The sequence below is a fragment of the Artemia sp. Qi Xiang Cuo genome, chromosome 3 (assembly GCF_049724085.1).
Source record: "Artemia sp. Qi Xiang Cuo chromosome 3, ASM4972408v1, whole genome shotgun sequence".
Classification (NCBI taxonomy): Eukaryota; Metazoa; Arthropoda; class Branchiopoda; order Anostraca; family Artemiidae; genus Artemia; species Artemia sp. Qi Xiang Cuo.
Window position 1 is genome coordinate 92487381 of NC_142796.1, and position 27155 is coordinate 92514535.

General features: G+C 34.7%; 1 protein-coding gene across 1 annotated transcript in view; it reads right to left on the bottom strand.

Moving 5' to 3' along the window:
* Nucleotides 1-27155, bottom strand: part of LOC148954752 (sodium-dependent nutrient amino acid transporter 1-like) — a 201006-nt gene that overhangs the window by 83166 nt on the left and 90685 nt on the right. Inside the window, exons 6-8 of the mRNA XM_089086726.1 lie at nucleotides 24989-25144; nucleotides 22039-22142; nucleotides 10809-10995 (exon numbers count right to left, since the gene is read on the bottom strand). Coding sequence (XP_088942852.1) covers nucleotides 10809-10995; nucleotides 22039-22142; nucleotides 24989-25144 — 447 coding nt within the window. The remainder of the gene's footprint in view (nucleotides 1-10808; nucleotides 10996-22038; nucleotides 22143-24988; nucleotides 25145-27155) is intronic.

Below are 27155 nucleotides of genomic sequence, written 5' to 3' on the forward strand. Positions count from 1 at the left end.
CATCTTTAGAGTAGATAACAAGACGATTCGTAATATTCAACTCAGTATGAAGGATTCGCTTTGCCTTTATAAAATCTTCATGTGTATAGAAAGCAACACACGCTTTTACGATACACTCCAATTTTATTCCATCTGTTAGTGCCCTCCTTACACAATTCCGTAACAGATTCAAAAAAATTTTTTCACTTTCAGACATAGTAGTTCTAATCGTAATAAGAACATAAAGTAAAGGCATAAAACAATGACTTGCCCGCAAGGGGGCTTTTTTAAGTCCCCCCACTTTCCCACAAACGCCCTCTCATTGTCCAAATAAAATAATTCAATCCAAATGAATAGCAGAAATTTACTTACGAGAGAAGTAAGGGAAGCGTTGGAGGCTGCCTACCTTGTCCCCGCAATTTAAGCGGCAAGCCCAGCGGGTACCACGGCTCTTGCGGACAACTCTCTCACCCCTCTTCTGCCTACTTCTCTCCTGTCACTTTTATCGCTGCGTAAATGCCTATACTGTTCCGAAAACTGAGCAGGAAGCAGGAAGGAGGAATTGAATTCACGTCGGAATTTCTTAGTTCAACTGGCATCGTATTCAAGTTCCTCCCTATAACTTGAAATTAAAGAATAAAAGGATGATTATCCCAATGTAGATTTTAGATATTTCACAGGTAATAGGCATTGGAACATTCCTAGTTATTTCTGATTCATATAACAACGTAAATAAAGCAAAAACATGAAGCCTGTGGAAAAGCTGGAAAAGAAGTTTTTTGGTATTCATGCCGTCATGCGAAATTACACATGAATTTGAGTGAATCCAGACAGCTAAAGTATCAGCCATATAAAAATATACAATGAATCAAACAGTTCGTGGTAACGAACTGTAAGTAAGGAGCGACCCGGCTCAATGGTAACCGAAACTCTAAAAAACGGAATTTTGATACCAATAGATACATCAAAAGAATCAGATTTTAATTCTGATTTCAAATATATAAGTTTAATCAAGTTTAATCTTACCTATCAAAAGTTAATCTTACCTATCAAAAGTTACCTGAGAAAATCTGGCTGATTTTCAAAAAACTGAGGATAAACCCCTTAAAAAATATAGAACCTTAATGAAAATCACACCATCATATTCCGCGTATAAGAAACCCCTACTGTAGAGGTTTCAAGCACATATCTACAAAAATGTGGAATTTTACATTTTCTACAAGGCGAAAGATCACGGATGCGTGTTTATTTGTTTGTTTTCTTTTTCCATGGGGTGATCGTATCGACCCAGTGGTCCTAGAATATCTTGGGAGGGCTCATTGGAACTGAAATTAAAAGTTCTAGTTCTCTTTTTAAGTGATCAAAAAAATTGAGGGCAACTAGGCCCCCTCCCACGCTCATTTTCTTCCCAGAGTCACCTGATCAAAATTTTGAGACAGCCATTTTGTTCAGCATGGTCGAAAATATTATAACTATGTCTTTTAGGAGGACTTAATCCCTCGAAGCCCCTAGGAGGAGGGCTGAAAGTTATGAACTTTACCCAATGTTAACATATAGTATTGGTTATTGGGCTCCGGCTCAATGGTAACCGAAACTCTAGAAAACGGTATTTTGATACAAATAGATACATCAAAAGAATCGAATGTTAATGCTGATTTCAAATATATAAGTTTCATCAAGTTTAATCCTACCTACCCAAAGTTACGCGGCTGAGAAAATTTGGCTCATTTTCGAAGAAAGGGGGAAAGACCCCCTAAAGTTATAGAACCTAAATGAAAATCACACTATCATATTCCACGTATCAGAGAAGCCTACTGTAGAGGTTTCAACCTCCTATCTAAAAAAATGCGGAAATTTTGCATTTTTTCCAGAAGAAAGATCACGGGTGCGTGTTTATTTTTTTTCCCAGGAGTGATCGTATCGACCCAATGGTCCTAGAACATAGTAGAAGGACTCATTGGAACGGAAATTAAAAGTTCTAGTACCCTTTTTAAGTGACCAAAAAAAATGGAGGGCAACTAGGCCCCCTCCCACGCTCATTGTTTTCACAAAGTCACCTGATCAAAATTTGTAGATAGCCATTTTGTTCAGCATGTTCGACAATATTATAAGTATGTCTTTTAGGATGACTTAATCCCCCGAAGTTCCCGGGAGGAGGGTTGAAAGTTATGAACTTTACCCAATGTTAACATATAGTATTGGTTATTGGGAAGTATACAGTACAGACGTTTTCAAGGGAGATTTTTCCTGGTAGTGAAGGGGGGGGGGGGTCGGGCAGTGAAGTACGCAGGGAGGGGGCCTCCGGGCCCGGGCCCCCCCAAAATCTCACGATTTTTTTTCATTTTCCCATAATTTTCTTATTTTTCTCACAGAATAATGGGTTTGAAGGATTCGCCCCCCCCCCCCGAAACAAATTGCCCCCCCCCCCCCGAAACAAATTCCTGTGTACGTGCCTTGGGTCGGGCGTTATGTAGGAGGATCTTTCCATGAAGGAAGTTTTCATGGGGGAAGGGACAATGCTATGAAGGGGACGCCGGACTTCCCAGCAGTTTTTTAAAAAAAGATCAGAAATTAAATACAAAAAAACAAGTTTTTCATCTGCAAAAGCAGCAACATCAAAACTTTAAACGAACAGAAAATATTACATATATGACAGGGTTCACCCCCTAGTCAATACCTCATTCTTTAAGCCAGAGATTTTTTAGTACTTTCATAAGAGTTATTTATTCTAATTAACGGCCTTTGTGATTAAGCGGTCATTTTTAAAGAATTAGAACAAAATTCGAACTTTCGCTTAAAGAGCAAGGTATTGACTAGGGGGCGAGCCCCTTAATATACGTATTTAAAATATATGAATATAAAAGTTCGTTACGTAAGTTAATTCGTAAGTTACGTATATTTATTACTAATAAAAACGTTCGTAAATAAAATGAAACAAGTTTCGAGAAAGCTATCTAACCAAATAAAATTAAATTAATTTAAACATTCTGTTTTAATTATTCATTTAATGTGAGCCAAGATAAAAACCTGCATTTATTCAAAAACGTTCAAAAATTAAATAAAAAAAACAAGTTTTTTTAACTGAAAGTAAGGAGCGACATTAAAACTTAAAACGAACAGAAATTATTCCGTATATGAAAGGGGATTTCCCCTCCTCAACGCCTCGCTCTTTACGATAAATTTTTTATTGTTTTAAAAAATAAAGTTGAGAGACAGAGTCAAACTTTAGCGTAAAGAGCGAGGCGTTGAGGAGGGGAAAGCCCCTTTCATATACAAAATAATTTCTGTTCGCTTTAAGTTTTAACGTCGCTCCTTACTGTCAGTTAAAAAAAACATGTTTTTTTTATTTAATACAAACAAGATCCATGTGTAGAATAGGTTAAAGTGCAAACGAAATATGTGGCTAGAAGACATGTAGCAACAAGCATCACCACAAATATCAAATAAAAATACTGGGCAACAAAATCTGTGGTTAGGACAAAAGCAATAGGGATGATTACATCGAATCGTAAACGATTAATAATGTTAAGCCTATAAAACAATGTCATTTCCTATCCTTCATTTATAATAAGGTTTTTTTTTTCTCTTATGACGCTTTAAAGATTGTTCCTTCTTGCATTTAAGCATTTAGATTAATGATGCCATAGAGAAGAAGAAAAAATTTTCCCCAGGAGCTCTAATAATTCACTTCCAAAAACGTGTTGAATTTAACTCTAAACTACTCTTTGCTCTAATCTTCTTGAAAATTATTTGATTGTTTATGATGATTTCCAAGTGGATTCTGCAAGATTAGGTTCTTAGACACTTAGATTTGCATTTAAATTTTAACGTAAAATAACTGGTTTTTATTCGTTTTCATCATAAAAGAGGGATTTTTGAGAAAGCCATGTTTAGACCACGAAAAACATGCCAGCCACGAGAATGGTAAGTGGAAAGCAAAGAGGCTGACAGGACTATCTACTACTTAACCTCATTTCTATTGTTCTATAAATTGCCTGAAAAAGTGATAAAAAGATAAATGTTGCCTGAAAAGTAATAAAAAGATAAACAACTATAACAACCATTCCATAGCGTCCGTCAAAAGTATCCAGGAGCTTTCCTTCCTCTCATAATTTCCCTCCCTCTTTTTCAGGCAAGTGTCTAAGACCCAAATCATGCAGGATCCACTTGGAAATCATCATAAACAATCAAATAATTTTCAAGAAGATTAGAGCAAAGAGTAGTTTAGAGTTAAATTCAACACGTTTTTGGAAGTGAATTATTAGAGCTCCTGGGGAAAATTTTTTCTTCTTCTCTATGGCATCATTAATCTAAATGCTTAAATGCAAGAAGGAACAATCTTTAAAGCGTCATAAGAGAAAAAAAAAACCTTATTATAAATGAAGGATAGGAAATGACATTGTTTTATAGGCTTAACATTATTAATCGTTTACGATTCGATGTAATCATCCCTATTGCTTTTGTCCTAACCACAGATTTTGTTGCCCAGTATTTTTATTTGATATTTGTGGTGATGCTTGTTGCTACATGTCTTCTAGCCACATATTTCGTTTGCACTTTAACCTATTCTACACATGGATCTTGTTTGTATTAAATAAAAAAAACACTTTTTTTTTAAATGAAAGTAAGGAGTGACATTAAAATTTAAAACGAACAGAAATTATTCTGTTTATGAAAGGGGTTGTCCCTTCCTCAACACCTCACTCTTTACGCTAAAGTTTTTATTGTTTTAAAAAATAAAGTTGTGAGACAGAGTCAAACTTTAGCGTCACAACAACAACCTTTTAAGAAAATCAAAACATATTTTCTTGTGATTATTATTGCTTCTAATCAGCAGTTGTACCAAATCTATCCTGTTCAAGTCTTTCTCAGGGCTATACCGTGGTGTTTATCCACCCCATAGTATAATGCAGACGGTTTGACATCATATATTTTCCCTTCTTGTTGTAGTTTTATAATTGTTTTTAAAGCTTTTTCCAATAGGCAATGTTTAGAAGTCCTCAAAAAAAACGTCCCCCCAGATCCCAAATCAAATTCCATAGTGAAAGATACCCATCCTGGCTGGTCAAGCACATTATCTGAAAGTTCTAATGATAGCTCGAATTCGGAGAATAGGACAATGATAACTGTTGGTCCGTCTGTAAACATAAACGAGGAGACTGTGCTTTCAGAGCTTTTCAGAAGCTCTGAAAAACAGAAAAAAATCTTTAATCGTACAGGAATTTTCCATCTACTTGTCCTAGGTTTCGCCTTCAAAAACTAAGGCATCGATACTAAAATTAAAACCCCTCCCCCCTTTGAAATAAGAATGATAACTGCAATAAGAGTTGCAATTTTTAAATTGCTTAAATCAATGTTCTCTCTTAACATTAACCGTGATGGATCTCTGCTAATAGCTGTAGAAGATCAGAAATCAGCAGATACAATAATTAACCTAAAATCTCTTCTGAATAACCCAAATATTGCATCTAATTGGAACCCAAAACAATCACCAACAAAAATTGTAGTTTATAATGTTCCCAAAGAGATATCTACTCAGGAGTTAAAAGAAGGCCTCTCAGAGAGGGCTGGAAACATAATCCCAGTTGAGGAAGTTACTCAGCTTGGAAAACCTAATTCTAATGGCATAGAAAATAGTAGATCCTTCTTTTTCACACTGAAGGATAAAATTGATATCCCAGAAAAATTATTCCTATTTGTGCAAATTAAACCACACAAGGAATACAAACCTAAGCCTATTCAGTGTCAGAAGTGTTTCAAACTGGGACACACGACAAACAAATGCAATGAAATTCTCCAAGAGTTTAGTAATTGTAAATCTTTCAATACTAAAGATCTGACAACTTTCAAAAACACTCAGCCTACATGAATCAATTTCAAAGGCCCACATGAATCTACAAATAAATCATTATGCCCTGCATACAAGAAAAGAGCTCTAACACTCAAAATATCAACAGAGAAGGCCATCCCATACCCCTTTGCAGCAATGGAAGCAAATGCTGCCCAACAATACCAAATAAAGCCTGTAATGAAACCAACCAAAACCCCCAAGTCAAATGCCCCCAATGCATCAAGCACCCCTTAAAAAACACCATCTTCTAAGCCCCCTAGCTCAAATCCCTATCAGAAGGAATCACCAAGCCAACAAGCCTCCTTGTCCGGTGAGATGAGGTCAGCCTGGCCCCCCCTCTCAAGAAGAAACAAACCAGAAATACTACCAGGAATCAATCCCTTAACCAACAAACAGGATGCACAACCAAAAATGCAATCCCCAAATATATGCTTATTCATTCTAAACTGTAATGCAGTTCAGGCCATGAACATACATCAACTAGAGAAAACAAAAATCATTGCAGAATTGGCAAAAATCTACATCCCAGATGATATGCTCATTCAAACAAAAAAAGATCTTGCTTTACTTTTAACAAAGCTGAACATTGATACACAGTCATATGAAGAATAAATCAACAACACAACATACATCAATACTCCAATGGAATGTAAGATCACTCACAGAAAATAAGCTAAATGAACTAATATCATTTATGAATAATAATTCCATTAATATTGCTTGCCGCCAGGAAACTTATTTAACCCAAAATCAACAAATTAAGTCTCCGGGATATACTATCCTGATAAAGAATAGATCTTCAGAGAGAAAAGGAGGTGGGGTAGCTTTATTAGTTAATAATAATATAAAATTTTGTGGCATCAATTTTCCAGATTTTGCAAATGATGTTGATGTTATTGGTATCAGTGTTTGGCTGAATAATTTAAAAACCTACATAATAAGCTTTTATAACCCTAATGGCCAAACTACAGATGCCAAGGATTTCTTTAATTATATAAATAATTCTAATATGTTAAAAAATATCATTATTTGTGGTGATTTCAATGCCCACAGCCTTTTGTGAGAGAATAAACCAGCAAATAAAGCTGGTAAATTCATTGAGCATATGATTTCAAATAATAATGAATTAGCTGTTGCTACCCCTCCAAACCTGAACACATATTTCAACCCCAAAAGTGGCAGATTCTCCACAATTGACCTACAAATTGTGTCATTAAATGTTTTGAACAAAATTTACATAAATAAAATTGATAGTGTATGTACTGACCACTTTGCTATAGTTTGCTCTCTAAATGAACCTGCTGAAACTTTATCTCATACCTCCAAATATATCAACACTAAAGCAGATTGGTCTTTGTTCCAAAATAAGCTAAATGATGAAATTACAAGCTTCACCCAAAGTTCATGCATTTCTAACACAATAGTTGACACACATGCTGAAGCCTTGACATCTTTACTAATAAATACAGCTAATCATGCTATCCCCAAGACAACAACTAAGAAAATATTCCCTAAACAAATTCCTAAAGAATGGTGGACAAATGAGTGCCTAAATAAATGTAGGATAAAAAAGGCAGCTAGGACGTAATTCATAAGAAAACCCACACCTAATACACATATAAAAAAATTACAAGCAGAATCTAATCTAAAAAGGACTGTAATAGATGCTAAATATAAATACTGGAATAATTTTGCAAATAATCTCTCCAGAGAAACGCATGAGCCAATTATACATAAGGTCATAAGCCACATCTGTGGGAAAAAGACTTCCCCCAACCCACTCCTGTATGAGCTTTTACATAATAATACCCATTATGACAATGATAATGGAAAAGCTAACCTATTTGCAACTCTTTTTGTTAATAAGCTAACATCAAATAATCAAAGCAAACTGTCCACAATTCCCATGAACCCAAGTTACCAACCACGCCCAGGATCCGAGTACATAACCAATCCATTTTCAATCCAGGAATTGAATAATGCAATACATCAGATTAGGACCAAAACTAGAAGCAGCTATGACAATATACACCCTACATGGATAAAGAATCTCACACCTTCATACAAACAAGAACTGCTAAATTGTTATAATCACGCTTGGGCATCTTTTAGGTTCCCCAATATATGGAAATGTTCGTCCCTCCTACCAATCCTAAAGAAAAATGAACCAAAATATAACCCTGAGTCTTATAGGCCCATAATGATTACACCTGTGATGGGGAAAATAATGGAGAAAATGATTTATCACAGACTCCTCTGGTTTGTTAAAAAAAATAATATGATCCCACACACTCAAACTGGATTCAGGAAATACCACTCCTCAACAGATGCTTTCATTTTGCTAACAAATGCAATAAATGAATCTTTCTCAAAAAATAATATCCTAGTGGCAGCTTTCCTAGATTTTGAAGGGGCATATGACAATGTGAACTACCAATTCCTTTTAAATAAACTTGCAAACCTTGGAGTACCCCCTAAGCTAGTATCTTTTATTAAATCCTTCATAGAAGTGCGAAGTTTCATTGTTTGTGTTGGTTCAGCCTCTTCACCCCAAAAGACAATATCCAAAGGCCTACCTCAGGTAGCAGTCCTCAGTTAACTCCTATTTGCCCTATATCTCTGGGACATGAACCTACCCCACACAAATCTACAATATGCTGATGATCTGGTGCTATGGTCATCTGGCAACACCTTTCAGATAGCACAGTCAAATCTGCAAAAGTCACTTTTCCAGTTTGAAAAATTCTCTCAACATTCAGATTTACCCATTGCACCCACCAAGTCAAAAATAATCCAATTTCACCGGAAGCGAAACCATGTTAATGCAAAATTAACTCTAAATAAAACAACTATTCCAGAAGATAATAATATTAATTACCTAGGTCTAATGCTTGACCAAAAACTTAATTTCCACCTCCACATTTCAAACACAATAAAAAAATGCTATAGAAAAGCTAATATACTAAAAAGACTTCTTTCCACACCCTGGGGTTGTAAAGAGAAAACCTTACTCCAGTTTTATAAATCACATATAAGACCCCATATTGACTATGGTCTCATCGTCTATGGTGCATGTGCAAATACCCAGATGCAAAAAATTTAAACAACACAAAATGATATAATACGTCTCATATTTGGTCTTAGGAAACCCACAAGCACCAAGTTTCTGCTTATGGAGAGTGGATTAACAACCATAAGGGAGACACGTAGCTTTCTCTTGATAAAACATCTTACAAAAATTGAATCAAATAGCTCACACACATTACATAATTGGTTAAGAAATCCAGCCATGTATAGAGGTATTGCAGATAAGTATGCCAATATTCAAAAGAAGTTCCCTGTACCAGCAAAGTCTATTGCACCTACTTTCCCCCTATCCCCTCCATGGAATTGGTCATCTCCCATAATAAATACTGATTTTTCAAAGTGGAATAAAGATTTAACCCCCATTGCTTTTGTCTAGAAAAAATTTGCAGAACTTAATACAATTACCTATAAAAATCACTTCCAAATATTTGTGGATGGGTCAAAAATGAATGAGAAGGTTGCGAGTGGTGTTTTCCTTCCTCACCTGAAAATTGCAATGGGCGAGAGATTATTTAATAATTTATCTGTATTGTCTGCTGAGTTAAATGCTAAATCATGGCATTAGAACACCTTAAGCAAAACCAATCTTTGATTGAAAATTCGAATAATATTATCATCTATTCCGACTCTTTATCAAGCCTTAAGTTGCTGGCCTCAGCTCCTCAATATAAGTTGGACATTGACACTTATCATTGTCTCAGTATTATTGATAATCTTGCTTCAAGTGGCATAAAAACTCACTTTCAGTACATTCCTAGCCACTCTGGCATAAGTAGTAATCATCAGGTTGATGAAATAGCAAAAAATGCTATAAATATTGACCAGCCAAGTGGGAGACCAATCCCAATTAGAGATATTTACCGATGGAGGCTATCAGATATTAATTTTAATAAAATTAATCCTATCCTTTCCCCCTTTCCCAATAAGTATCTTTCTAAAATTTATCATAGAATTCGTTCTGGAACAAATGGACTAAATTTCCTTGCATTCTCATATAAGCTTTCTAATTCAAGTGGTTCAATTCCCCTGTCCCCTCTTTGCAGGCATTGTAATATGAATAATGAAACAATTGACCATTGCCTATTTGAATGTAATATGCTGACGTCTGCACAACATACCTTGCTTTGTAAACTGTTAAAATACTTCAAACACCACAAAATCCCACTATCAGCCAAGAGCCTAGCCAACTATACCTGCACACAGAGCATAGAAATCGACATCCATCATCTTATATTTGAACTCCTAGAGTCGAAAGATCTGCTGAAAGATATCTGAATATATCTAATAAATATGAGGCAATCAAGCCAGTAGCTCTGACTCTGTAGCCCACAGAGTGAAGGAAAAGGAAAAGGGCTAAATAGTTTTACTGAAAAGCCCGCCATCTGTTAAATAGAAGAAGAAACCTCCGCCGAGTCGTCCTCAATGCTAAACAAAAAAGAAAGAAAAGAAAAAGAAACCAACGAAAATCGAACCTTTCGAAGTTTACTTTTCAACGACAGAACAGAAACTCCTGAGTTTCTGTTCTGTTAGCACTGAGGACGACTCGGCGGAGGTCCTTGTTGAAATATTTGCTTAGTTCTTCTTCTTCATGGTTCGCCACTGGCTGACAAAATCCTCGTTTTTCACCTATTTTTATTTTATTTTTCATTTTGTTATTTTCTTTCCTCTCTGAGTTTCATTTGACTAAGTGCTAATTTCAGAAAAATAGACATGCTGCACCAAACCATTTAAAAACAAATAAGAGCTAAAATCAAAAATGTGCTAAAAAAAACCATTCTGGGACAATTAAACAACTTACACAACTTAAAACAAATAAAAAAAAAACTAACGAAATGTTAAACTTAACATCTAGCTCAATGCAGACTGACCAAGATGTGATAAATGAAATTACCTGTGGAACAGCATCAAACTTAGCAATGGCGTCAGGGTATGAAATAAATGCCAATCCTGCTCCTCCTTTAACCACATTCGGAACTTCTGTTTCTAGTTCAAAGGCAAGATTACCAAGAATTGAAAATATGGCAAAACCAGCCAGTAAACTTGTTAATGTATCCATGAAACTTACAATTGTTGAATCTCTGAATACCGAAAATGAAGAATAGTATGTATCAGTTTATTAATAGGCAATTTAAAAAAATATATTTTAAAAATAAAAGTCTGTTCTGTATTTAGGATTTTACAGAGGGAGGGCTTTTATAAGTCGCAGTTGTAAAGGCTGGGCTGGCTGTAAGACAAATCTTTAGACTCCATTTTTATGATGCTCTTCAGGTTTTCTACAATTTTTGCATTAATTTTGTTAGCTTCAGAGAATTAATTCTAACCCAATTCGTCTTTGAGAAAGTCCACAATTGAATGCTGAAAAATCAAGAATGCTGTTTTTGTTTTTTTTACTGGTAATACGTATTTTTTGCCTTTGAATAAGGATAAGAAGCTATTTTACTTTTAAACGAATTGAAAATATTGAAAAACGAACGAAACCTTTATTGAGATGATGAAACGGTGAAACTAAATGGTAACGACAAAGCTCAAACATTTCATATTAACCATCTGAAAGCTCTTATAAGCAGGAAAAAAAAGAATTTAAAGAAACACACAAAATAGACGAGGATAAAACATGCAATCGTTATGCAAAAGCCTAAGAAAATAGTAAAAGAAAACTCACATCAAACAGCACGTGGTAAGGAGCGGCTCAGCCACAGACAACAAGTGCATGATACAAATGTTTAACTGCACTATCTTACAATTTTAGCTGGATCTGTATTAAGTATATTTTGTCTGTGGGCTCAGCCTAAAAGTAATCAAAATTCTAAAAGTAGGAGTTTTTGCCGTAAATAAATTTTACCCCCACCCCTATATATACCAATTCAGGGTATATATTTGCACATTAGCGGGGTGGTGTTAAAATTTATTTCTGATGCAAATGAGAGGTAAGTTTAAACTTTACCCCCCCTACCCCCATAAACAAATACATACCCTGAATTGGTATATATAGGGGTGGGGGTAAAATTCATTTGCGGCAAAAGTGATTATTATATTTTGAAAGAGTATGATTACTTTATTCTTAAGTCAATAATATCAACAACGAAAAATTCATCAATATATAAACAGCAAATTAATTGGATTTTTTTCATGGTGATTAGAAACTTCTGAAATTCGTCAAGTTTAAAACTGCAAGTTATTGTCAAACTTTTTGTTATAAATTTGATTAAAGCCAATATTGCTTGTAAAAATAGGTTCAGGCTTGAAACAGTAACTTCAGGCTCGAAATAGTAGATTTACGCCTGACATAGCCATTATAGGCCTGACAGAGTATATTTACGCTTAACATAGTACAATAGTAGACTTAGGTCTGATATAGTGGTCTTAGGTTTGACATGGTAGATTCAGGTTTGAAATAGTAAATTCAGGGTCGACATAATAGATTTAGGCTTGAGATGTTAGATTAGGCCGAATATAGCAGATTTTGGTTTGTCATAGTAAATTTAGGCTTGACATGGTTCATTTAGGCCTTGCATATTAGATTTAGGCCTGGCACAGTATATTAGGCCTGACAGAGTATTTGTATATTTAGGCTTAAAGTAGTCAATTATGGTATAACTTAGCTTTCACATAGTAGATTTAGGTCCGACAGGGTTAACTTAGGCTTGACATAATAGACTTAGGCTTACACAGTAGACTTAGATTTGACGAAGTAGACTTAGGTTGACACAGTAAATTCAGGCTTGACATAGTATATTCATGTTTGACATAATAGATTTAGGCTTGAGATAATAGATTTAGGATTGATAGAAAATTTTGGCCTGACATAGTAGATTTAGGCTTGACATAACATATTTAGGCCTGTAATAGTAGATTTATGAGCGTACTGCTCAGTAGAGGCGTCCCCCAGACCCCTCAGCGCGTCCTCAGGTGGCGATAGAGGGAACATCCTACAGATATATAGTGTGCCTCGTTAAGAAGGCACGGAAAAAGGAGGGAACCTCGTCCCTGGGGGTCCATAATAGAAACGGGGGTATCCTCGCCAAGGGGTCATAAATTCAAATGGAGTCGGAAGAAGGCCCATAAAATGTACACCTAGCAGGGTCCACTAGTGTGTGCACATGTGCCCTGAGTTACGAACCTTCTTCCAGTAATGGGTTAAATTGCAGGGTGTCACAGAACGCCCTTGTGGGAGGATATCCTATAGGAAGACAACTGTGGCAGGGCATAAGATCCAGAACTATGGACAACAGTCTCTGCAAAAGGATGCCTTGACCCTGTCAGGGTACCTGCAAAACTAGGGACCTTGTGGTAAACCTTATTCTCACTTGAGGAGTGGCATCCCTCGAGGTAATTATAGCCTAGTTAACGACACAGCATCCGCACGGAATTCTGGTTAATGGATAGTTCTTTTGGGCGTGGTCTGTTTTGGTGGGTGTTTTCGGGCCGACAAACATCTTCCTAGCAAATTTTTCTATTATGGGTTGCCTCCCCGTAGTAGCATAATATTTGTAGGCATGAATATAATGCAAGTTGAAGGTAATAGGCGTGAGATTGTCTCTGCGGGAGTTTTAATCTTGCTGATAGAAGAGCATCACCAAGTTCTGAAAACCATTTTGTGACCAAGATGGGCCCAGGATTGCACAAAGCCCCCATTATTACTGAATGTCAGAAGGACTTCTTGCTGGCCGGCTCAAAGTCAGCTCAAGCCCTTTCTGTATAGACTTGACAAAATATGTTCTTCCCCGTCCTGCACTGGTATCCAGGACCATTTATTTTTCCTGAGCCCAAAATAATTTGAATGATTTGAACAATATGAAAATTGGAACTTGGAATATTACGACGTTAAAAAATAACTATAGCGTTGACATTTTGACGACTAATTCAGACGACTCGAACTGGACTTAACAGGACTTTCAGATACTCATATCCATGGGATAGGAAGCATGAAATTAGGTGATATAGGATTTACTTACTGAGGCAGGGAGGATGGATTACATAGACAGAGAGTAGGGTTCATGATGAATAAGAAAGCTGATAAGTCGTTTTTAGGCATTTATATTTAGGAAGGTATTAATAATAGAATAGTAATCGCTAATTTTATGACTAAAAAGTGCAGGGTATTAGTTATAGTAGTATTTGCCCCTGTAGAACCGCCTGAAGGAGATAGTAGCGACTCAGATAAATTTTACTTACAGTTATAGGAACAAATAGATAGGATCCCATGTAAAAATGTAGTGTTTTGATTAGAAGATTTTAACTCCCAGATCTGTAGGAATAGGTATAGATGGTATCCTATCCTAGGTAAATTTGGTGTAGGAAAAGAAAACATTAATGGCTACAGACTTTTGCAATTTTCTAGGTATAACAATCTAGTTATAACCAATACGGTGTTTGGTCATAAAACGGCCCATAAGTGGAAATTGTGTTCACGTGATGGTAAAACAGCTAACCTCATTGATTATTTTAATGTAAAACGAAGAGTGGCAGGATCAATACAAGGTACCAGATATATATAGGAGTGCTGCTATTGATGTTAAAAGTAAAGATTACCATCTAAGAATGTCTAAGGTTAATTTAAAGCTGAAATTCAGAACGGTGACTACCTCCAGGGAAGTTATGACGTTGGTAGACTCCAGACTGAGAATCTGAGACAAACTTTCAAGAAAAGCTGAATACCAAAATGGAGAGTTCAAAATTTGACAATGTAGAAGATCGATGGAGTAATTTTAGGAAAACAATTTATGAAGTTGCTGCTGGTGTCTTACGGAAGAAAGTTAGGAACGCGGCTAAGAATATCAGTGAAAAAGCTTTATGTTTAATACAGAGGTGAATGGGCTTGTATACGAGTTATCTGAATGATAGATCACATGAAAATAAGCGGAATGTAAAGAAAGTGGAGAAAATATTAAAGTGCGAACTAAGGAGGTGTGAAGGGGAGACAATGGATAATATTGCTGAGCATCTGGAAGATACAGTTAGACGGAATATTAGTAAAATGTCGTACTGGTGTGCTAATAAATTGTGAAGGAGTAGTCAATCCGGACTTGTCCAGTTAAAGATAGAAACGAGGCCACAATTATTGATAAAAAAAAAAGTTAAAGAGAGATAGGCGGAACATTTTGAGAGTGCTCTAAACCAGGATAGAGTCGCAGGAAAAAATATAGAGGAAAATGAAAGTTCGTGATACCTTGGATGTGAAGGAACATTTTTTTTGTGAGGAAGAATTAGCGACAGTACTAAAAGGATTAAAAAATAATCAGAGCCCAAGTGCTGATAGTTTGGTAAATGAGTTTCTTAAACATGGTGGCTCTGAGGTTAGAAATAAGTCACTGAAGATTTCGAGCATGATTTTTGAAAAAGGGGAAGCACTTAGCGATTTTAGGAAAACCTTAACTAAACCACTGTATAAGAAAGGCGATATGAGTGGATGTGGCAATTGTAGATGCATTTGCCTGGTCTCTGTAAGTAGCAAATTACTTAATAATATGATACATTTTTAGACTAAGAGATGCTGTAGAGAAAGTTTTAAGAGGAGAACACTGTGGTTTTGGGAAGGGTAGAGGATGTGTCAACCAAAATTTGCACTCTTACGTTAATAATTGGGAAGTGCCTGAGTTAACGAACTCCTTTGGTCCTCAGTTTTATAGATTATGATCAAGCGTGTGATTCTGTTGATAGAAGATCTCTAGCGAAGCTATTTTCCTTGTACAGTATACCCGACAAATACATTAAAGTGGTTAGCGCTATATACGAGAACAGCACTGCTGTGGTTAATGTAAGATGTGAGGTTAGCAGCTAGTTTTTTATTAAATCAGGAGTTAAGCGGGGTTGTGTTCTATCCCCCTTTAAATGGATAATTTGGATGGACTTTGTCAAGGAGCACAGGAAAGGCAATGGAGAACAAGGAATAAAATGTGGAAGAAAAGCTATCCAGGACTTAGATCATGCTCGTGATTTAAGTATCCTAGATAAAGGCGTGAGGAAAATAATTGAAATTTTAGAATTTTTGCTATTTCATGGTGCTAGAATGGGTTTGAAAATTATTGTTAAGAAGACTGAATCACCAAGGCTCGGAATAAGTGAAGATGAAAAGGTGACGTTGGGTAACGAAAAGATTGATGAATTAGACGGTTTCACTTACCTTTGTAATATTATTAGTAAAGGCGGTGAAGGCAGTGAAGATGTTAAAGGTATAATAGCCAAGACTCAGGGTATTTTTTCACAGTTGAAAAAAAGTTTGGAAGAATAGGAAGATAAGTCTGCGAACCAATATTATAATATTGGAAACTACCATGATGACAATGGTCAAATATGGATCTGAAGCATGGGCGCTCAAAAAAACGGATGAAAATTTGCTAGATGTTTTCTGAAGAAATTGCCTACGGACAAGACCGTACCCTGTTTTTTATTTTTTTTTTGGGGGGGGGGTTTACTCAAAAAAAAATTTTTTTTTGGGGGGGGGGTTAAAAAAAAACTAAAAACGCATACAAAATTGGTTTATATTCATTTTCTTTACGTTTTTACGAGTCAAACAAACATTTTTTTGGGGGGGGGGCTCAAACCCCCCCTAACCGTCCATCTGGGTACGGCCTTGCCTACGGATTGTTTTGGGTACCCAGCTAAATTACCGTATTTTATACATTAGGCTGTACCAAAAATGGGGTTCAGCCCCACTTTATAGGGCAAAGGTTGAAATGACTAGGGCAGATTAGGCGGATATAGGATAACAAATTGCCAAAGATTGTCCTTTTCGGCCAACCGTCTAGGGATAAATGGAAAGCAGGTCGTCCACAGTTTGGGTGGGAGGATATCTTAAAGAGAGATTAAAAAAAAAAAAAAAAAAAAAAAAAAAAAAAAATTAATTAAGAAAGGAAAAAAAAAAAAAAAAAAAAAAAAAAAGAGAGATTTAAGGGACATAGGAACTTCCTGAGAGGGTGTAAAGAGGGAGGTTTTGAATAGATTATGATGGGGGAGGAGCGTGTGTAGCTGTGTTGGCTTCAGGCATCTTGGTGCTGCGGTGAGTTGTTAGTAATAGTAGCAGAGAAAAAAACTAAAAATGGAACCGACCTTGATGAATAGTTCACCATCAAATTCGCTTATCTGATAACCCTGTTAAACAGGTTTCAAGCTCTTGGATGGAAAAAATGTGGAATTTTTAGATTTTTCGACAAGAAAAATCACGGATTAGATATTTATTTATTTTTTTCAGGTTAAAAACCAGAAGAAAACTGAATGAAGCGGAAATAATATTTCTAGTGTTGTTTTTAAGTGGCCAAAAGAATTTTACCACAGCAAAGGGGTATTTTTGGCACACAATTACAATTTTACCCCAAAGACAGCTAAGTAGCCATCGGTTGACAATTCGACACAGCCAATAGATTTGAAATTGTCAAAAAACTAAATGTTGACCTTCCTAATTTCAGAAGCTATACTGCTCCATTGTGGCACGCTCATTATGTAGTTCACACAATAATAAACATTTCAGCATAAAATTTATTAGGTCAGAGGGGGGGGGGGGGTGCGTCTTATGAATCAAAAATTAAATTTGTATGCTCAATTTTTGTAACTCTAAATGAGCCTTCAGAAAAATATGAAAGAAAATATGGGGAGGAGGGGAATATGAATATTAATCTCGAATCTAACTTCATTTTGACTTAGTCTGGATACAGGTCCTTCGAGTGATAGCTCCCCTCTTTTCGCAATAAATATCAACTTTCGAACATAAGAGATTATATTAACCCACTTACTGGCACGAAAGGTGGAGAGGGAGGGGGGTATTATGAGTGTTGTTTAATAGTCCCCTAGAAGGAAGTCAACTGTTAACAGGAACTTAGTTGAATCGACAATTAAATTTAAAACATTAGGTTTTAAGTTTATTCTTTTTATTTTAAACTGTTTGTGGTAACCAACTTCGAGCAAGTGGCTACTGCAAGCAAAATATTTTAAAAGAATAACTGTTCCTGGTAACTCCAAATGTGTAAATATTATTAAGATGAAAGTTAAACACCAAAGCATACGAGCCTGAGAAAATATTCCCATTGGTAGTAAAGGTTGTAAAGGTTTAAAAGACAAATCTATATTTTTGGCCGGTAATTGTATGATATACCCCCTACCGATCGAGTTGTTTATTCATTGACGCACCATAAAACAGTTACTTTTCGTTTATTTCTTTCAGCTTAGCACGAAACAAGACAAAGAGAAGTGACAGAATAGATGGAAAATATATAACTTGGGCCATATATTTTCACATTAGGGGAGGGGGGGGGGTAAAATATTTGGACAGTGTGAAGTTAGAAAGCAATTCTTATTACATAATATGTAGAACAGTTGTACCTAACAAATTGGGCATGCAGACCCGCTATACTTTACCCCCACCCTCCACCCCCTAATGTGCAAATGTATAGCCCAAATTTGTTTCTAAAGTATTAAATTTTTATCATACTTATGTATATTTCATTAGGATTGAGTGTCAGAAAAACATATGAGAAGAATATTAGGTAGGGGCTATATATTTTAAACTTTTATTTTTGACTCTTTAAACTGACTATGTTTTTAACTGTGACGTAAGCATTTCCTAAGTATGATGTGAAAAGATGACATTCTAACAACCTAGATGCACATAATGTATTTTGGTTGATTTCAAAATCCCTCTCAAAATTCCCTGAATGTTCAAGCCTAACACCTTAGTCGTTCCTGAAATATTTCACGTACGCCCTTTGAATAACCCAGATTCAAAAAGTGTCTTTTTATTTATTTCAATATCCTCCTGAACATTAATTGAACATTTACACTTTACCATTCCTGAGATAACGCAAATGGGTCATCATAGGCCATTTTCGCCACAAAGGAAATCCATAATTGGCTCTCGAACATTTATTTAACCAATAGAATTCCTCTTGGTTGGCCCTGCAGCATTTATGATCAATGCCGGACACTGTATTGTCAATCAATAAAAAAAAATTTTTTAATTGAAAGTAAGGAGCGACGTTAAAACTTAAAACCAACAGAAATTATCCCGTATATGAAAGGGGCTGTCCCCTCCTCACCGCCTCGCTCTTTACGCTATAGTTTTTTATTGTTTAAAGAAATAGAGTTGTGATTTGACTGCTCTGAGAATTTTTCTTGGTTCTGTACCTCATTCCACCACCCCAAACCTAGTTTGTACATACAGACAGATATATCGTAAGTTTTTCATCTCAGACCTGTCCAGCAATTATTTTGATGTGCTACTTAATGATTATGTATTAATCATTTAAAATCTGCAAGATTTCAGCATGATCGTCCTCAATCCCAACTCACAAAACATACCACAAGTGTGTATGTTTTCTAGTGAATAATTGAAAATAATTTATAAGAATTACAACAAGCATTTATGAGCTTGCTGATCTAAACCTCAGTCCTGACTCCTGAAGTCAATTACATCAAGCTTAAGTTACTCAAATGATGGCCATATAAAACCTTCTAGAAATATGAGTCATGCTAAAACTTCTAATCTGTGTGAATAGTGCTTCAAAATTTAGTCTGTCGGGTCCTTCCTCGTCCAATATCCTACCTTTCATCCCTAACCTCTCATATACTACGTTTCAAATATTAAAGACCTGACACATCTGGCCTCTGGGAGGCTTGAGGAGCAACATTACCACCTTTATTTGAGTGACAATATTTTGTTTTTTTAGTCTAGCAACATAGTTTGTTTCTATTTCTGTTCATTTTCAGTTACATTTAGGTCTCAATTGATAAGGTCTTTAGTTAGGCTCAGGTTAGGTTGGGTCCAGTTAGGTTTCCACTTCTGCAGGTCTCCATTCATAGTAATATCTTCTCATCTCTGGTTATTTTTCAACTGCCTGATCGAGGCAGAATCGCAGAACAATAGAAAAAAAAAATTGTTTCTTACCTGTACGTCTTGTGTCGAAAATCATTATAACTGGAAAACATGATTATGGGCCCAAACCCAACCCCTAGTGAGAGAAAACATTGGCTAACGGCAGCAAACCATACCTGTAATCGAATTTATCCACAAAATTAGCCTTTTTCTTGTAATGAATAAAGGATTTTCAAAATGGTGTAACATTTAAGACATTTTGTACACGTTTTGTCCATTTTTTTTTGACATTTAGGAGCAATAGAAAAATTGTAAGAGAAATAAGGTAAAACCAAAAAAGAAAAAGAGTCGTTTGTATTTTTCGATTTTATTAGCAAAATTATAAATAACAATAATTAATTTTTAATTAATTTAAACGCCTTTTGTCAATATTTGTTTCAAACTAGACATATTTTTCTAAGCCATTCAACCTACTTCTGTTTTTTGAATTAACTTAAATGAACGTTTTAAAAAAAGAAGTTATTAAAAGAAAGTAAAGAGCGTAATAAAACTAAAGACGAGTAGAAGTAAATACATATAATAGTTTGAACTTTTAACGAGCATAGATTAATATCGATGAATGAATGAAACCAAAAATAAACAGAAACTCAAAATAACAACGACAGTAAACGTTAAGATAACAGATACTAATAAAAATGAAGAAATGAATCCTAAAAGAATTAAAACAAAAATAAATAATTACAAAAATAAATTAATGAATCTTAAAATAAACAGAGCTTAAAACGAATAATCAATAAACAAAACATGAAAATTAAACAGGGGGGCCTTTATTTGTCAAAATATTGACAAAAAACAAATCATTTTACTAATCAAGATTACTGGAAAGAAGTGATTATCTACTGGAAAAGCAGACTGATTATTTAATACATAATGATGTTAATTTCTTGAAGTTTCAGTAACTCTTGATGCTTCAATGTTACAATTATACAACAGCAAATGTTTAAAATATATGTTTTTTATAGTAAAGTGCAAAATGAATAGTATTCATTTATTCACTGATATTAGTTTATGTTTTATTTCAAGTTTAAATTATTTTATTAAGTCCTTTTTGCTCATCTTTGTCTTTGCAGTTGCTAGTCAATGTTTTGTCTCATTATTGGTTGGGTTTGAACCCATCCTCATGTTTTCCAGCTACAATGGCTTTTGACAAGAGGTGTGCAGATATAAAGGCGCACATTTATTTGTATTCTTCTATTTCTTCAAAAAGTAATATATGCTTGTTTATGATTGTTTCTCAAATGGCTAATTGAGGAAAATTAAAGAATAATTGAAAGTAAAGCAAACAAGCACTTAAGTATATTCAAAAATTCGCATAATTTTAAAGTAGTAAGTTACTAGTTTTAAGTTTTAGTTTGAGCTACTACTCCATTATTTCTATTGCATCATTATTGCTATTCATTATTCTTATTTATTTACTTAGATTTCTAGTATTTCTTTTTTGTAGTTTATTTTACTTCTTTACTTTACATATTTACTTACTTATTTACTTACTTACTTATTCACTTATTAACTTATTTATAAATTATTACTATTTGCTTTTTTGCTAACTTTTTTTTTGTATTCTTATATTTTTTTTTTTAGTAATATCTTTTTATTTCTGATTGTTTTTTGAATATCTAATCAAGGAAAAGTAATGAGTAATTAAAAGTAAAATAAACTAAGAAATTAATTATAGTAAGTAACTTACTATCTAGAGTAATTGAGGCATTAATTTTAGATTAACTTTGATTAATTACTTTACTAGATATATTATTATTTAAATTTACTACTTTATTATCATACTACTTCATTAATACCCTCTGTAATGATTATTATTTTTTTTATTTACATTACTTTTCTTTTTTGCCTTTTACATTACTTTACTTACTTACTTACTGATTTTTCATACTTTTTTTGCGCACTTATTACTTACCTGTTATATCTTACTTAAGGATTAACGTGACTGGCTTACAAAAATACTTCGTAATTGTAAATTATGAAATAAAAGGAAACTAAACACAAATTACGGTGATAATATCATGTAAATATATAGATAAGTCGTTTTTCTTTTTTTTTTTTTGTTTTACCTTATTTCTTTGATACATTTTTTTTACCACTAATATCTAAGTGAAAACTATTATTGAACTACTGTTTTTATTATCTACTTTTACTTACTTAATTACTTATTACTCACTTATTAAGTAAATAAAGTAAATTAATTAAAGTGGAAAGTGAAGAAATAGAAATGAAATAACACAAATTAAACTATGCTTCTTACCTATACATGTTGTGTCGAAAATCATTATAACTTGAAAACATGATGATAGGTCCAAACCCGACCGATAATGAGAAGAAACATTGACTAACAGCAGCAAACCATACCTGTAATTGCATTTATTTTCCAAAATATTGTAGGATCTAAGCAAAAATCAGTAATGAAAAACGTATTGGAGTAACAAGGTAAAATTAAATAAAAAAAGAAATCAAAAAAGTATATGTTGAGCTTTCCAGCTGTAGATCAAGTAATGCTGCGCGGCGGTGCATTCATTCTCGAAGACTGCAGGCTCTTGTATGGAGATAGTTAATCTCTCATCTCTATCCATCAAGACTGGGCCTGAATGAGGGGGCTGCCGAATAATGATTATTTTCTTAAGGGCTAGGCACACGTAGCTGATTTCAGGAACCGATTTCAGCAAGGGTGTATTCCACGTCGAGTGATTATAATTCATGATGCTAAGAGGCGGGGCTTAGTGACGTTTTTCGGTGATTAATCATCATTAATTACGTTCTAGACAAGGAATGTACTAGGGCTTTAGAGCTTTAGGCCTATAATTAATTGTATTTAATGATTATCGTAAATTAATTAGTAGTTAATGATGATTAATCACCGAAAAACGTCACTAAGCCCTGCCTCTTAGCATCATTGATTATAATCACTCAACGTGGAATACACTCTTGCTGAAATCGGTTCCCGAAATCAGCTACGTGTTAAAAAAAAGCCCTTAATTGTAAAAAAAAAAGAATTTCTGACATGTATATTGAAGTACATTTCACTATTTAGTACACTTGACTTCCTATAAATTTATGTACAGGGGTGAATAAGTGCATATCAGCTATTATTAAGGAAAGGCATAGTGTCATTTTTTTTGGACAGGAGCGGAGTGCCAGGTGCATCAAAGAGTGTATTTTAATGCCCAAGATTTCCAAGTCTTGTTGAGCCTTGAAATGATAATATAATACATATATAAATATACAAGAGTTTTGGCAAAGAAGAAGGAGATGGAGGATTTGGTATCTAGTTTCTCTTCATTCTCGGGAACATTTTTGGTTTTTGCCTTTATGATTGTTACTGTAAGGGTAGTATCCCTCGTTTTTGAAAATATTTTCTCTCTGCCGAAAAGGGATTTAATTCACAAGGCTACCAGCACAGAGTTAAAAAGTTTAAGCGGGTATGAAGATTGCCAGGAAGTTCCTTGAGGAGAGGGGTGGTCATTTTTACTAAGAACTTTGTTTTCAATTAATTTTTATGGTAATATTGCTCATCTTTAATTAAGATACATTGTCTGACTTCTTCTTATTTCCAGGTGGAAACATGGACCTTGTTCCGGTACTTGTGTCTCCCTCCTACAAGCGTCCTTATGGAACATTCCAATGAGACCGGTTTAGTTGAATAATTTACCTTTAAAAGCATGGGAATGGTGACGCTATAAATAACTTTGATATTTCAGCCCCCATCTTCCCAATAAACACTGAAGAGAGACATTTTAGTTCAGGGATAAGTATCATCCTCAAAGGATTGTTTTGAAAATTCCAATCAAACCAGTAAACCCGAAATAACAGGAAACTCCCCTTTTCTATTGTTAACAATAAACAGTTGACCGTTTGTGTCGTTTATGGCCTATGAATTTTGGGATGTAGTGGTCATTTTACCCCTTTTATATATGGTCATTTTACCCGGATATTTTGTTTATTGCAAAAATATTGGCTGTGTTAAAATTTGATAAACCTTTCAACGGGTCACAGGGGCTACCTCGGTACTTGTGGTGTTGGGCCCCTCTCATTATCAGGAGACGCGGACGACAAAGGGAAAATCTTGGCCAATGCCTTGAGAAATATACTTTGGTTTAAAGATCTTTGGTTTATAGTACAAAAGAGGTCGTTGTAGAAAGCCAGCGTTGTCACCTTATGCGGCAGCTGGCGTAGGAAGACCTAAGTAAATAGTAAGTAAGTGATTTTATTCCTGGTAGTTAAATCATAATTTTCAAATTGATAGTTGAAGTTGATAAAAAAAAATTTGTTCGGCAGTATACATGGCTCAAAGCAACAATTATAAGTGTTTCTCCTTTTCCGAGCCAATATTACATGAGAAACCTTTTTTTAAGTCTTTTGAAGTTTGATGAAGCTGAAGAAGAAGCTCGTACCAATAGTTAGCAGATTTGTCCTCTCCCTTAATCGACCCCTTGATGATATACCTGCTTAAAATAGACAAAAACACAGAAGACGAGACAACGAGACACAGAAGGCAGAAGACGAGAATGATGCTATTCATAGTTGCAAGTCCTACAAGAAGAGACGTTGCATTACGATGGGACTTTAAATTTCTCTAAGGAAAGGAAAAAGCGCCAGAAGTTTGTCCCAGTGGACAAGAAAATATATTTAAAAATTGCCCTGTTTTTTCCTTAAATCCTAATTAAATTTTTCAAACTTGTATGGAAATGCAAAACCTCCCCAAATTAGCTGTGAATTGGTAACAAGCATTAACTTCTGGCCACAAGGGAAAGCTGAAAGTACATTTACGCTCTTTTAGGCTTTACTAAGCAGACGCTTTGACGAACACTGGGTAAGGAGGTCGTCTGCAAGCTCATCTACCCCCAAAAATTTTAGTCTTTATGATTTTCTCAAAAGTGTTTAACAATGTTCATTTAATTAGTCTTTTTTAATATTTACCTCCCTCCCAAAATGAATTTTTTTATGACTTTTGCCAGAGCTGTTATACCAGAAGTTGCAACTAAAATAATTTGAAACTAATCCATTTACAAATTTTGCATCTCGCGCTAGTGGCTCACTTAGATATAGTATAATTGCATTTCTTTGTCCCCCCCCCTTTGATCTTAACCATGCTTTTGTTTACTCTCCGAGTATTATTCGGCATGGCAGTTGAGTCTTTTAGGTAAAACAGCTTCGGTAAAACGAAACAAAAGAATCAATAACAAAATATTTATGCTTACACTTGGGTTCAGAATTTCTTGCCACTGTGGTGTGATAAAATATAAAATTCCTGTTTCAGCTCCGGGTAGGGTCGCTCCTCGTCCAAGTAAAACTATTAACACAACATACGGGAAGAGTGCTGTAAAATAGGCAACTTTTCCTGACGTTTTTATTCCCTGGAAAACAGAAAATGATATCGTTAATCAGAAACTTCTTACAAGCAAAACTCGTACAATAAACCTTGTTGCTTATCATAATGCATGCAATAAACTCATCAGCATAATGCATAGGAGAAGTTTTGTAAAACAGGGCCCGTTTCCTGATATTTTCATTCCTCATACACGACATCTTTAATCAAAAGTGGCTAAAGGCAAAACTCGAACATGAAATTCATTACTTGCTACAAAATCGAACATACAAAATTGCTATCACAATATTATGGAAAAGCTGTAAAGCTGTAAAGTAGACCACTTCTCTTGATGTTTTTATTCCCTGGAGAAGACATAGTTATATATTTAACCAAAAACCTGTTATAATCTGACAGGCTAATATCTCCATAGCCATTCACTGAACCAGCAAAATTCTCTTTTTTATATTAACATGTCATAGAAAAAAAAGAAGTGGAGTATATCCACCCTTCAAGGGCCACTCTAATTTTATATAAGGGGCTTGCTGTAGCCCTAAGCCACGGAATGCCTAGAGACAAGAAGGTTTTGACCTCCTGTTTTGCCGTGATTAAGTCTTTTTGATTGTCTACGTCCCTGGAATCACCAAATTTTTCTTATAATCTCTTGTACTTTCTCCCATCCTGTGTCCTAACCTACGGTTAAGAGGCCTCTATTTAGACCCTGCAATCACTCAGACTGAAAATCCTTGGATGACCTGATAGCAGCAAGGTTCCAAGTAAAGCCAAATTTACGAAAAGGTTTGTTGTTTACTAAACAACCTTTCAAATCTTGGAATGAAATAGGACATAGGAACTCTCATTTCTTGTTCAAAGTTAATTTTAAGGCCATTCTTACTTTTTATTAAATAAAAAAAACAGCTATTTTTTAAACAAAAGTAAAGAGTGGAGCTCTGTCTTGAGCAGGACAAATAAAAAAAATCAGAAATTACAATGAACTATAAACGAAAAGGTAAAATAAACAGAAATTAGACTTAATAAAAATGAAACCAATAATGAACTTATAATGTACCAAGAATAAAACTGATATTCAACTCAAACTCAAAATGAACAGAAATTACTAGATATAAGAATTGGGAAGTCAGCCCCCTTGATCCCCGATTATAGTGTGAGTGTCATTCGTGCTTTACTGAAAGTGTTATATATCTCATAGCGAAAGCAAAATAAAAAAGCGTATTTTGTGTAATAAAAACTCAGAGCCGTATCCAGAGTGAAGGGTTTACCGGGCTTTAGCCCCCCCCCCTTACCAACCGAAAGTTAAATTCTACTAGTGAGAAAGCTATAAATATGCAAATAAATATACTTTAATGCGTTTTGTAAAGTTTTTTTTTGTAATACCCCCTCGCAAAAAATTCCCAAAATAAAACATCCAAAGTGGAGGGTGTTACTGGACTTCAGCCCTTCTTCCTCACCCAAAGGTTAAGTTCTACTCGTAAAAAAAGCTACGAAAAAAATTGATTTATTTCAAACAGATCATACCCCTGCAAAAAATACTAACATATGGCCCTATGAAAATTAAACTGTTCGAAACACGTATGGTTTTTAATGTGATACAGTTTAGAATCTATAAAACGAAAGAAAGTACCTTTTTTTTCTTTTTTTTGTAAACATTGATTGGTCTGGGGCGTAATTTTCCTTTGTTGTGTTGGTGTTGAACAAAATAAAATCCAAATTATTTTTTAAATTAATTATTAAATCAAACAATAATAACTGAAAATTAAAATTCCGTAATAATCCCGATTACGCAAAAAATATATACATGTTTAAAAAAGTAGTCAAGCCAAAATTACATATTGAAAGTAAATATTTTTTTTAATATTTTTTTTTTGTTTATTTTGATCAAAATCTACTTTATTCTTTGAAGCAAAGTTTTGCAATGACAAATATGTCTTTTTCCATTCTAAAGCCGAATAGAAATTTGGCTTTCTTATGCATTTTAAAGGAATATGTTTAGAATGAAAAAAGTTTTAATGGAGCTTAAGTGTATAGCAGCGTGATGGAAC